At 51.3% G+C, this 11,945-nt stretch overlaps 1 protein-coding gene across 1 annotated transcript in view; it reads left to right on the forward strand.

Annotated features, from left to right (window-relative positions):
• The window catches only part of LOC119815466 (fer-1-like protein 4), a 33,772-nt gene that overhangs the window by 21,582 nt on the left and 245 nt on the right, over positions 1 to 11,945 (forward strand). The window contains exons 29-44 of the mRNA XM_038331598.1: positions 2,899 to 3,100; positions 3,225 to 3,283; positions 3,367 to 3,495; positions 4,293 to 4,332; positions 4,629 to 4,729; positions 4,806 to 4,940; positions 5,194 to 5,310; positions 6,282 to 6,409; positions 6,567 to 6,737; positions 7,356 to 7,510; positions 8,153 to 8,313; positions 8,767 to 8,852; positions 10,572 to 10,670; positions 10,811 to 11,052; positions 11,467 to 11,744; positions 11,819 to 11,919. Of these exons, the coding sequence (XP_038187526.1) occupies positions 2,899 to 3,100; positions 3,225 to 3,283; positions 3,367 to 3,495; positions 4,293 to 4,332; positions 4,629 to 4,729; positions 4,806 to 4,940; positions 5,194 to 5,310; positions 6,282 to 6,409; positions 6,567 to 6,737; positions 7,356 to 7,510; positions 8,153 to 8,313; positions 8,767 to 8,852; positions 10,572 to 10,670; positions 10,811 to 11,052; positions 11,467 to 11,744; positions 11,819 to 11,919 (2,204 nt within the window). The remainder of the gene's footprint in view (positions 1 to 2,898; positions 3,101 to 3,224; positions 3,284 to 3,366; positions 3,496 to 4,292; positions 4,333 to 4,628; positions 4,730 to 4,805; positions 4,941 to 5,193; positions 5,311 to 6,281; positions 6,410 to 6,566; positions 6,738 to 7,355; positions 7,511 to 8,152; positions 8,314 to 8,766; positions 8,853 to 10,571; positions 10,671 to 10,810; positions 11,053 to 11,466; positions 11,745 to 11,818; positions 11,920 to 11,945) is intronic.

An 11,945-nucleotide genomic window follows, 5' to 3' on the forward strand; every position in this document is an offset into this window, starting at 1 on the left:
TGTCCTCTCCTCCCCTTCACTCCCCTCTCAGGTGGAGGTCAGAAGACAACTTTGTGAGTCAGTTCCCCCCTTTCCACCTTTGCATGGGTCTCAGCCCTCAGTTCCCCCCTTTCCACCTTTGCATGGGTCTCAGCCCTCGTGGATGCACAGCAACTGCTCTTTGCCCACTGAGCTGTTTTCCAGCACTCTAGCTTTTTGATACCCCCCATACTGGCTCCATAGAGGCTGGGTAGAGGCTGTGCCCATTTGCACGCCTACCTGCATTAAGGGTTTCTCTTTCCCCACATCCTTGCCAGAATTTCTTACTTCTTTTTTTTAACGCATTACATTTTAAAATTGTGTTTGTGTTCTCATGTGTGCATTGTGGATGCACACATGTGGGACATGTGGGCATCCCTTCTTCCTTCAACCATGTGGACAGTAGGCATAGGATGTTGAACACTTTAAAAAAAATATTTATTGTGAGGCTGCAGAGATGGCTAATCAGTTACGAGCACTGACTGCTCTTTCAGAGGACCTGGGTTCAGCAACTGATTAGGACTCCAGTTCTAGGGAATCCAGTGCCCTCTTCTGGCCTTTTTGGGCACTGCATGTGCATGCTACACAGACATACATTCTGACAAAATCGCCATTCACATTTCTGTTGTTGGCCATTTGTTTTCTTCTTCTTCGGAGGAGGAGGAGGAGGAGGAGGAGGAGGAGGCGGAGGAGGAGGAGGAGGAGGAGGAGGAGAAGGAGAAGGAGAAGGGAGAAGGAGAAGGAGAAGGAGAGGAGAAGAAGAAGGAGAAGAAGAGAAGAGAAGAAGAAGGAAGAGGAAGGAGGAGGAGGAAGGAGGAGGAGGAGGGGAGGAGGAGAGGAGGAGGAGGGGAGGAGGGAGGGGAGGAGGAGAGGAGAGGAGGAGGAGGAGTAGGAGAAGGAGAGGGAGAAGGAGAAGGCGATACCAAGAATATGGCGGCTGAGATAGAAGAAGGGTAGTTTTCAGTCCTTCTTCCGTCTTCTTCTTCTTCTTCTTCTTCTTCTTCTTCTTCTTCTTCTTCTTCTTCTTCTTCTTCTTCTCCTTCTTCTTCCTTCTTCTTCCTTCTTCCTTCTTCCTTCTTCTGCTTCTGCTCCTGCTTCTTCTGCTGCTGCTCCTGCTTCTGCTGCTGCTGCTCCTGCTTCTGCTGCTTCTTCTGCTGCTTCTTCTGCTGCTGCTGCTGCTTCTGCTGCTCCTGCTGCTCCTGCTGCTGCTTCTGCTGCTTCTGCTGCTTCTGCTGCTGCTTCTGCTGCTGCTTCTGCTTCTTTTCTTCTTTTAAATCTTTGCAAGCTATCTACTCAAGATGGGGGTTAATATCTAGGAAATATAAATATAACTGCAAAAATTAAAAATACAACCAAACAGTCAATCCTGTTCCTGATATTTAGTGGCAAAGACCCACTATGTAACTCAAGCTGACCTCAAACTTGTCATGCATCCCATGACTCCCAAATACTGGAATTACAGCTGTGTGCCACCACACCTTGGGCATCAAAGACCCTAGTTAATACTGTCGCCTTATGTCCCAAATGATGCGTTTATTGGAACATACACATTCAGACTATACTAAGGGGCTCCCTTTCATTCTTTATTCCAAGGCTTAAGTGGGGCAGCACACACTTTCCCGTTGTGCATCTGAAATGAGTTACTCTCCTGTTGAGCGCAGTGGTCTGTAGATAAATCAGTTGGGCAAACCTGCTTCACAGCGAGTCTCACACCTCCTGAACAAACCTTCTGTCATTTTCTATCTAGTTATTCTGCCCATTATCAACATAAGGGTATTGCGATCTCCAGCTGTTATCTGTGTCCCTCCAGCTCTGTCTCTGCTCCTTCTCAGCTCCAAGGACTGGACCCTCTGAATTGTACTCACTAGACGTGTGCAGCACTGCTTGGCCACCCCTGCCCCAGCCTCGTCTGTCACTTTTTACTGAGTTCTGTTGTTTGGTACATCTTTGTTTACAGTTGTTTTAGCTCCCAGTTTGCCACTGTAGAATGACACTTTGTCTCCAGTAATTATTTTGTTCCTCAGCCCATTGATGACATAGATATTCCCTCACTGAGACGCTCTTCCTGGGTGGTTCTAGGTTGTACCAGTTGAGAAAAAGTCACGAGTGTGGATACTGATTTTTCTTTTTTCTTTTTTGACCTAGCTCTTGTAGACCAGGTTGACCTCAAACTCAGAGATCCGCCTGCCTCCCAAGTGCACCACCACTGCTCAACTGGATACTGATTTTTTATAATTCAGATTGTTTTTCATTTTTAGGACATAGTGGCATACTTCTATAATCCCTGGACTTAGAAGGCAGAAACAGGAGAATCACAGCAACTCTGAAGCTAGCGTGGTCTACATAGCAAGTTCCAGGCCAGCCAAGGCTACATAGCATCTTACTAAAAACTTTTTAAAAACTAATAATAATTTAATTCCAGGGAAAGGTAGAAGCTTTTCTCTGATGTAGCTCTATTTTTCCTCCTCTTTGTGTATAATGAGCCAGTGATCTAACTAGTAGTATAATCACTGTCTTTGTGTCCTCTTTGGGTGCCAGGGACAGTTAGGCAATCACTTGGTCAAAGTCCATACATTTTTTAATGGTTCTGACTCTATAAATCTGCAGGTTGAGCATTCATCCTCTAAGAAAAATGCTAACCTGTGTTTCTGGTCACACTTCATAGGTGACAAAGTCCCTTCATATCAGCTGTGTCACTGTACTTAGAACAGTCCGTGAGTCCAGGGCTGTGTCCCCTCTTCAGCTGGGGCACAGAGTCAGAAGGTCACAGTGACTGATAGTGTGGCAGAGCCCAGAATGCCCTCTTCCCCACCTACTCTGAGCTCCTTTTCTCCTTCCTGGGGCTGGGGCTGGGAATCACTTCCTGTTTTCCTGTCCTAGGACTTGCCAGAACAGTCATACCTGCAGCCCCCACTCAGCATCCTGGTGATTGAGCGCCGGGCCTTTGGCCGGACTGTCCTTGTGGGTTCCCATATTGTCCCCAACATGCTGCAGTTCACACTCCAGGGTCATGAGGATCCCCCTGAGGAGGAGGAGGAACCAGAGGAGGATACAAGAGACCTGGTGCCAAAGGGACCTCAAGGTTAGGAGCCACAGATAGAAGCCCCTCTGGGTCCTGGTAGAGATGGCTCCAGTGGAACACCCAGTGGGGCTTGGAGTCTGATGTCTACTGGCCTAAACTCATGGGCTCTCTTCCCTGCTCCCAGGAGAGAAGAATCGAGACCCCTTCGGGGCTGAAGCAGGACTCTCCAGCCGGATCCTGAAGGTGATGGGATTCCCGAGGCTGGAGAGAGGTGTTAGGGTCTGTGGTGGTACTGGCTGAGAGCAGCAAGGTCCTCTCTACCTCAGGCTCCTCTGAAGAAGCTCACCTTAGGGCTCCTGGGTCAAGGCCCCGAGCTGGAGGAGGACATCCCAGAGCCAGAAGAGATGGACTGGTGGTCCAAGTACTACGCCTCACTGCAGGAGCTCCCGGGGCAGGTGGGTGGAGCAGGGCCCTGGCAGGAACAGAGGGGCAAAAGACAGGGAGTCTCATCCAGCAGCCCCTGTGTGCTCCAGAGCTCTTCTCATCCAGCAGCCCCTGTGTGCTCCAGAGCTCTTGGTTGCAGCCATCTTTTCTCCTCTTTCGCATAATTTCAGTAGTTAAACATTAGTACTTCTGCCTCCCAGAACAAAATAGAACATGAACCCAGCATGCTGGTGCACATCCTTAATCCCTGTATTCCATCTCTGTGAGTTCGAGGCCAGCCTGGTCTACATAGCAAGTTCCAGGCCAGGCAGGGACACAAAGTGAGACCTGTCTCAAAAACAAACAAACGAGAAAATGAGTACAGAATTCTAGCTCTTAAGCACACACCTGTCTAGCGAGCACCTGGGGGGTGGTAACAGAAGGGTCAGGAGTTCAAAGCCAGCTTATACCAACATGAGACTCTGTCTCAACTTCAAAAAAATTTTTTTAGTAATAGCCACATTTAAAAAAAGGAAACATGAGAATAATTTTAACAATGTTTTATTAACATATATGAAATATGCTTACAACCAGTAATTATCATAAAAATTAATAATAAGCTATTTTACATTCTCCCAGTAAGTCTGGTGTGTGGTGTGTAGACTGACCTCATTTCAAGGGCTCAGTGACCCTAAGTGGGTGGCGGTAACTGACTACAACAGCACAGGACTAGACAGTAAAGGCCACTTTAACAAAGAAGTGGCTGCGTAGCTGGAGGGAGGGTGGGCCAAGGAGGGGAGGGGATCTCTGACCTGCCTTTTGATTTCAGTCCAACTTCCATGAGGATGAGATGGACACTGGGGACCCAGGTGAGAGATGCGACTTTTTGCTCTTGCTCTACCCCCATTCCTACATTCTCTCTCTCTCTCTCTCTCTCTCTCTCTCTCTCTCTCTCTCTCTCTCTCTCTCTCTCTGTCTCTCTCTCCACCCCGAGATGTTTTCTCTGTGTAGCTTTGTAGCCTGTCCTGGAACTCGCTCTGTAGACCAGGCTGACCTCGAACTCACAGAGACCCACCTGCCTCTGCCTCCTGAGTGCTGGGATTAAAGGCATGCGCCACCACCGCCCTGGCTATCCCCACAGTTCTTACCTCGCTGCTGTTTTCAGATGGCACCCACCTCATTTCTGCAGACAGGGAGGCCCAGGAGCAGGGGAGAACTGATACCAAAGTTTCTGGACCTCGGAAAAAAGCAATCGCCACCTTGAAGGTGACAGGGTGTTGGGAAGAAGGGTGCCCCTTGGATTTGGGGTACAGAGTTGTCACTGAGACCCCTCACCTTTCAGATCTACAACAGCTCCTTAGAGGAGGAGTTCAACCACTTCGAAGACTGGCTGAATGTGTTCCCCCTGTACAAAGGGCAAGGCGGCCAGGCTGGAGATGGAGAGGAAGGATCTGGACACTTTGTGGGCAAGTTCAAGGTATACTTTGGGGAAGAAAGGGAGGCTGAGAAGGGACTGGAAAAGCTTACAGGCTGGAGAGGTGACTCCTCAGTTAACACTGGCTGCTCTTGCTGAGGACCAGGGTTCCATTCCCAGCACCACAGGGTGCTTCCCTAACTCCAGTTCTGGGGAATCTGACACCCTCTTCTGACCTCAGGGACCAAGCTCACATACGTACATGCAGGCAAAGCACGCACACATAAATCTAATGTAATTGTCTCCCCTAACTCAGGGCTCCTTCCTCATTTACCCTGAGTCAGAGGCAGCATCTTTCTCTGAGCCTCAGATCTCCAGGGGGATCCCCCAGAACCGGCCCATCAAGCTTCTGGTTAGAGTGTATGTCGTGAAGGTGAGTGTCCTCAGTCCCTGGCTCATCTCCATGGCAACAGAGGTAGGCCGGCTCCTTCAGGTTACCTCTTCTCCCTCAAAAAGCTTGTCTGTGGCAAGACTTGTACACATCTTTGGTCTAGGGACCGGGCTGCAGAAAGCTGTAGTGTGGGATCCCCAATCCCAGAATGCCCTTTGGTCAAATGCCCTGTAACTCTTTCCATTGTATGACTGTCATGCAGACAGCCAGGGCCCTGGAAGTTTCTTTAAAAAGTCTTGGGAAGAAACAGGGAGCAGGCAGGTTTCTGTCCCTCTGTCCCTCTCTCCCTGTCACTGGAGCAGATGCTATGACCTGACTTAGGGATTCTAAGACATCATTGGAAGAGACATCTGCGTCATCATCTGACCCTCCTGACTGTGTTGGCTAGCAATATGGTAGACAGGGTGCTCTGAGATAAATGCCTTTGTAATGTCTAGACATGTTCGACGTCTTTTTAATGAACACAAAGCTCTGACGAAAGGGTAATTTCCCTTTTCGTTGAGCGAGGAGGCTATAGTTTCAAGACAACCACGGGCCGCAGCTCAACACTGTTTGTCCACACCTGAACCTTGACCTTGGGTTCTTAGAGTCTGAGCAAAGGAAGGGCTGGAAACCGGGCCCTGCATGAAGCAGGACCTCCTTAAAAGCCACTGAGAGACAGCTCGCCCGCGGGAAAGAGAAGCCATTTCAGGGAAACAGGGTCTTCCTGGGGAATGTGTCTTTAGTGTGACCCCACATCAATTTAAGACTGAGATTTATATTATCTGTTTAATTCAGAAAACTCAGTTCTGAGAGCTGAAATTTGGCTCAGTACACTTGAGCCTTGGGGGATCATCCCAGCACTAGGCAGAGGAAACAGCAATTTTAGGATCCTGTGATCAGGTCCGACAAGGGCTTCGGTTTCAAGGATGCTATCTCTCCTGACTCCACTGGATTTCAATTCTACCCCCTAGGCTACCAACCTGACTCCTGCGGACCCCAACGGCAAGGCAGACCCCTATGTGGTGGTGAGCGCTGGCAAGGAACACCGGGACACTAAGGAACGCTACATCCCCAAGCAACTCCACCCCATCTTTGGAGAGTGAGGCTGGACCCTGGACTTGAGAGTGGGGGGTCTGGGGCTCCACAGGTTCTTGCCCAGGCTGCTGACTTGGTGATGGTGGGGAACTGGACACCGCTACCTCAGGTCCTCCTGGAGGGTGTGGAGCTGTCCTTAGCCACTTTTCTTATCTGCCTAGGGTCCTGGAGTTGAACGTCTCCCTTCCAGCCGAGCCAGAGCTGACTGTGTCCATATTTGATCATGACCTCGTGGGCTCTGATGACCTCATTGGGGAGACTCACATTGACCTGGAAAATAGATTCTATAGCCACCACAGAGCCAACTGTGGGCTGGCCTCCCAGTATGATGTGTGAGTCTGGCAGGGCCCATTCCTGAAGCAAACCCATTCAAGTTCATATTTCTCTTTAGAATGTGTTTAATCTTATTATATTTTGAATGTTTGAGTATATTCACGTGTAATATCTGGGGACACGTGTTCCACAACAACGTGAGGGTCTGAGGACAGACTTGGGTGTTACTCTTCTCCGTCCATCTTGGGAGGGAGGGTCTCATCACTGTGTGAGCCAGGCTACCTGGCTCATGAGCTTGCAGCGTCTCCTGTCTTCACATCTCCCATAGGAGCGCTGGGATTACGAATACTTGCCCTACATGTCAACTTTTATGTGGGCTGTGGGGATTTGAACTCAGGTCCTCATGTTTATGCAACAAGCCCTTTACATGCTGAACAATCACATCTCCCCAGCTGTCACAGCCCTGTTCTTATATCAAGCTACAGTCCTTACAGAAGGGAAACTTCTCCCACCCCTTGCAAGTTGTCTCAGCTCAGTAGCCAAGACTTGAGCTTGGGTACTGGGGTTTTGGTACTAAGTCATGTGACCTCTTTGAGCCCCATTTCCTCCTCATTGCCTCTGTACCCACTGTGCCCACACACTGCTCTAGCTCATGCATTGTCCTCTTCTGCCTGCAGGGATGGGTACAATGCCTGGCGCGATGCCTTCCGGCCTTCACAGATTCTGGCGGGGTTATGCCAGCGCTGTGGCCTCCCTGCCCCAGAATACCGAGCTGGGGCTGTCAAGGTGGGCAACAGAGTCTTCCTGACAACGTCCGAGGCCCTGCCTTCAGGTACCAGACCCTCTCTGCTGGGCAGGCCACAGAGAGTACAAGGGAGACAGACAAAGACAAAGGATACAACAGGTGCCAGGCTAGTATGCCCAGGAGAGCCCACTGATGGCAGCAGGCACAGGGATGTTTGTGAGTTTGTCTGAGTAAGGACGCAGTTCCTCGATGCAGGGAGAAAATGATCTTAGGTAGTAAACCCCTCAGCGCATAGGATACAGAGATCTATACAGTCTGTGGCTATGGAATTGAGCTCAGACTTCAGGTGGCTGGTGGGCTGGTCTCTAAACAGGGTCTGAGCAATCATGACGGCTGGCTTTTCACAGGTGGTAGCTGTAGCAGCAGCACCCCCTCCAGTGCTTGCCTTCTGTGAATGGTGGACTTGTTCTCCCAGGCCACAGGCTATTTTGGGGGGTGTGGGGATGGGGGTTGGGAACATAGCTGTTAAGGAGGTCTCTACATAGCTCTGTCTGTTCCTGGAACTCATTATGTATGCCAGGCTTGCCTCAAACTCCTGGAGATCCTCCTGCCTCTGCTGGGATTGAAGGTGTGAGCCGCCCTGCCCGGCAGAGGCCACAGGCTTTACTGAGTGTAGCATTAGTCTCGGCTGAGCTGAGGAGGTCCCAGGTCCACATCTCCCTCTTTCAGATGGCAGAGATCCCAAGGTGAGAAACGAGGCTTCTGAAGAGGCTCAAGCATTGCTCGTGCTGCAGCGTTGGCAGGAGATGCCAGGACTCGGGATCCAGCTGGTACCCGAACATGTGGAAACACGGCCCCTGTACCATCCCCGTAGCCCAGGGCTGCTGCAGGTGAAGGGCCTGACTCCCTGAGACTCCTCCCCTGACCCCGGACCCTTTTCCCAAGCCCTCTACCCACACTCTACACTGCTGCTGACCCTGGCTCCTAGTGTCAGTGAGAACCTGTCATGGGCTGTACACCCTATCTCCAATTCGGGTCCCACAGGGTCCCCAGCCCTGAGCCAACGAGGGTCAGGCCTCCATCCTCACTCACTAAGGTTTGGGCCTCAAGACCCATCCTACTCTTGACCTCGGTTTTCTCACCCTGAACCCAAACCTAGTCTTGGCTGTGGGACCCCCATTTCAGACTCTACCTTCATTTAAATACCCCAAATCTGCCCAGTCTGTCCAGTAACTCCTGCCCCTGGCTCTTCTCCCCCTGGGGACAGGGCAGCCACCAGAATCAAGGCTGTAGGGGAAGGGGTTCTTCTAGCAAGACCCTGCAGCCTGGTTTTGTGCTCTTAGGGATCCCTTCATATGTGGATTGACATTTTCCCCAGTGACGTGCCTGCCCCACCCCCAGTTGACATCAAGCCTAGGCAGCCAATCAGGTGAGAGAATTTTGACCTTTTTACTCTCTGAAAATCTGAGCACCCACTGAGCCAAGACTTCTGACTTAGGCTCAAGGGCAGGGGAGTGAGTGGTGTCTGAATCTTTCAGTACACCCTTTTCCTGTCCCTGCTAGCCCAAGCTAGCCCCGAGTGCAGTTCTGTGAGGGTGTCGTCACTCAGACACTGGTCCAGATGCCTGGCGACTGTCAGCCGTGTGCTTTTCCACCTCGGGCTCTGCTGTTCTTGGTGTCCCTCTCGGGGATTTTTTTTTTCCTTTTTTCTTTTCACATGCATGGCTCTTTTGCCTGCGTGTATGTACGGCTGTGTATCGCATTCAAGCTTAGGGCCTGCAGAGGTCAGTAGATGGCGCCAGATCCCTTTAAACTGGAGCCACAGATGGTTGTAAGCCACATTGTGGATCCCAGGAACTGAACCTGAGTCCTGTGGAAGAGTTACAAGTGCTCTTTTTACTGAGTCATCTCTACAGCCATTCAGAGAGCCTTTTGCAGTCTAGAACAAGGTAGCTTCTGAGAGTGTCAGGTTCATCTCTTACCAGCCAGGTCTTTTGAGCAGAAATAACACCCAATCCTATTAGACAAAAGCCGAGAGCCACTTCCTATTGTCTGCTGGGGGTTAGATGCTCCTCTCTGAAGCTGTCACCATGGGCAAGGCTGGAATACCACAGATTGGCCAGTTCTGGGTGGTCCTCCCAAACCTAGAGTCGGGTAGACGCCTATCTCACTAGAACCATATAGACTGAAGCGTGGTTGGGCAGAGTCAGAGGGGAAACAGGTATGGTAGTGTATGCCTGTATTACTTGAACTCAGAAGGCAGAGGCAGGAGGGTCAGGAGTTCGAAAGGCAGCCTCTGTTTCATAGAGAGGTCCAGGCTAGCCTGAGCTACACGAGACCCCCATCTGAACAAAACGAAACCAGAGAATCAATAAATGAAGGGAAAAAGAGATGTCCAGGCAACCCCATGATGGCATGGGGCCGTGCCGGGGAAGAACCAGGATGTTCCAGCACTTTTCTGCTGGTTCTCGTCCCTTCCATCTCTGGTTGTCTTTTCTACTCAGACTTTTCAGTACCCAGAACTTTGGATGGCATGTCTTGTGACTTGCCGTGGCTCTAACCCTGCAGCTGGTAGATGCTGACCCACTCAAGGTTTCAGGCTCCTGACTCCAAATGTTTAGGGAGCAGAACTCGCCTGGTGCTGCCTTTGCTGTAGTGGGCCGTGGTCAGTGACATCTGACCCAGTTCCCTTCTGTTTGCCCAGCACTCCCTCCACTTCTTGTCTTTCACTCTTGTAGCCCCAGCAGGTCCTTAACCAGGTGAGCAGCTGTGGATGGCCTTTGAACTCTCTCGATCCTCCTGCCTCTCCCCCTCCATAGCTGGGATTACAGGCATGTACCACTTGCCATGTATGTGTGCTAGAGACGGAATTCAGGACTTCATGCGTACTAGGCAAGCACTCTACCAACTGAACAATGATCAAAGATTTTTCTGGCCATTGTGGTTTGGAGACAAGGTTTCATGTAGCCTCAGAGATGAACTTGAGCTGTAATGCTCCTGCTGCCACCTCTGGAGCAGCTGGGATTACAGTCCTGTGTGCCACCACCTCAGTCTAAGAGTCACCGGGGAACCAAACCAGGGGCTGTCGTGTGTTAGGCCGGACACTCCCAGGGCCCTTCTCAACAGTCAGAAACCACTGTGTCCCCAGTTACGAGCTCAGAGTTGTCATCTGGAACACGGAAGATGTGGTTCTGGATGACGTGAATCCGCTCACAGGAGAGATGTCGAGCGACATCTATGTGAAAAGGTAGGCTGGCCCAACGGTTGTCCTAAGGGAACTATAAATGGGAACCCTGTGTCCAGGCCCTCTGTGCTCCAGAGCTGAGTTCTGGGTACGGCCCCAACCCCAATGCCATCTTGCCCTGGGCTGTGTCCTTCCTCACCCAGCTGGGTAAAGGGGCTGGAGCATGACAAACAGGAGACAGACGTCCACTTCAACTCCCTGACTGGAGAGGGCAACTTCAATTGGCGCTTCGTGTTTCGCTTTGACTACCTGCCTACAGAGCGGGAGGTGAGCGTCCGGCGCAAGCCCGGACCCTTCGCCCTGGAGGAGGCTGAGTTCCGACAGCCAGCTGTGCTGGTGATGCAGGTTTGGGACTACGACCGCATCTCTGCCAACGACTTCCTTGGTACTTAGCTTCCCTAGCCTCAAACCTACATTTGATTTGTCCTCGTTTTCCTTGCCTCCACTGTTTCTTCTCTGTCCCTTGGTTCCTACTTCGACCCAACTTTGAGTCCTGTGATTTTAGACTCCAGGCTTGAACCATTGCTTTCTACCTGACCATGGTGTTCAGAGAGCATTATGTAGTAACCTCCTTTCTACTCAAGTCTTTCCCCCGGATCCTTCTAGAGTCACTCTGGATTCCCATTGTGGCCTTTGATCCTTGCTTTGGCAGTATGGTCCCTAGGTTGGGACCTGACAGGCTGGTAGCTGACGGGTTAGCTGTGGCCTGACCACGGTATTTTCCCTTTTGGTACTTGGCAACACTCAGGTGCTGCCTCTTTGACCCCTCACCCTAACCTTGTGAGTTGTGCTCTCACAGGCTCCCTGGAGTTGCAGCTACCAGACATGGTGAGGGGGGCCCGGGACCCTGAGCACTGTTCTGTTCGACTAGCCCTTGGTGGGGCTGGGCCGAGGTGCAATCTGTTTCGCTGTCGTCGATTGCGGGGCTGGTGGCCGGTAGTGAAGATGAAGGAAGTGGAAGATGTGGAGCGAGAGGCCCGAGAGGCTCAGGGTCGCAAGAAACGGAAAAGGAGGAGGAAGGGACGGCCAGAGGACCTGGAGTTCACAGACACTGGTGGCAATGTCTACATCCTCACGGTGCGTAGTGTAGTGGCTAAGGCCTGGCTCAGGGCTGGACTGTGTCCACTGACGGCCTCACCATCTCCTTCTAGGGGAAGGTTGAGGCGGAATTTGAACTGCTGACTGTGGAGGAGGCAGAGAACCGGCCAGTTGGGAAGGGAAGAAAAGAGCCCGAGCCTCTGGAGAAGCCCAAGTAAGTAGCGCGAGCTTGGGGAGGTG

Source organism: Arvicola amphibius, chromosome 5, assembly GCF_903992535.2.
Source record: "Arvicola amphibius chromosome 5, mArvAmp1.2, whole genome shotgun sequence".
NCBI lineage: Eukaryota > Metazoa > Chordata > Mammalia > Rodentia > Cricetidae > Arvicola > Arvicola amphibius.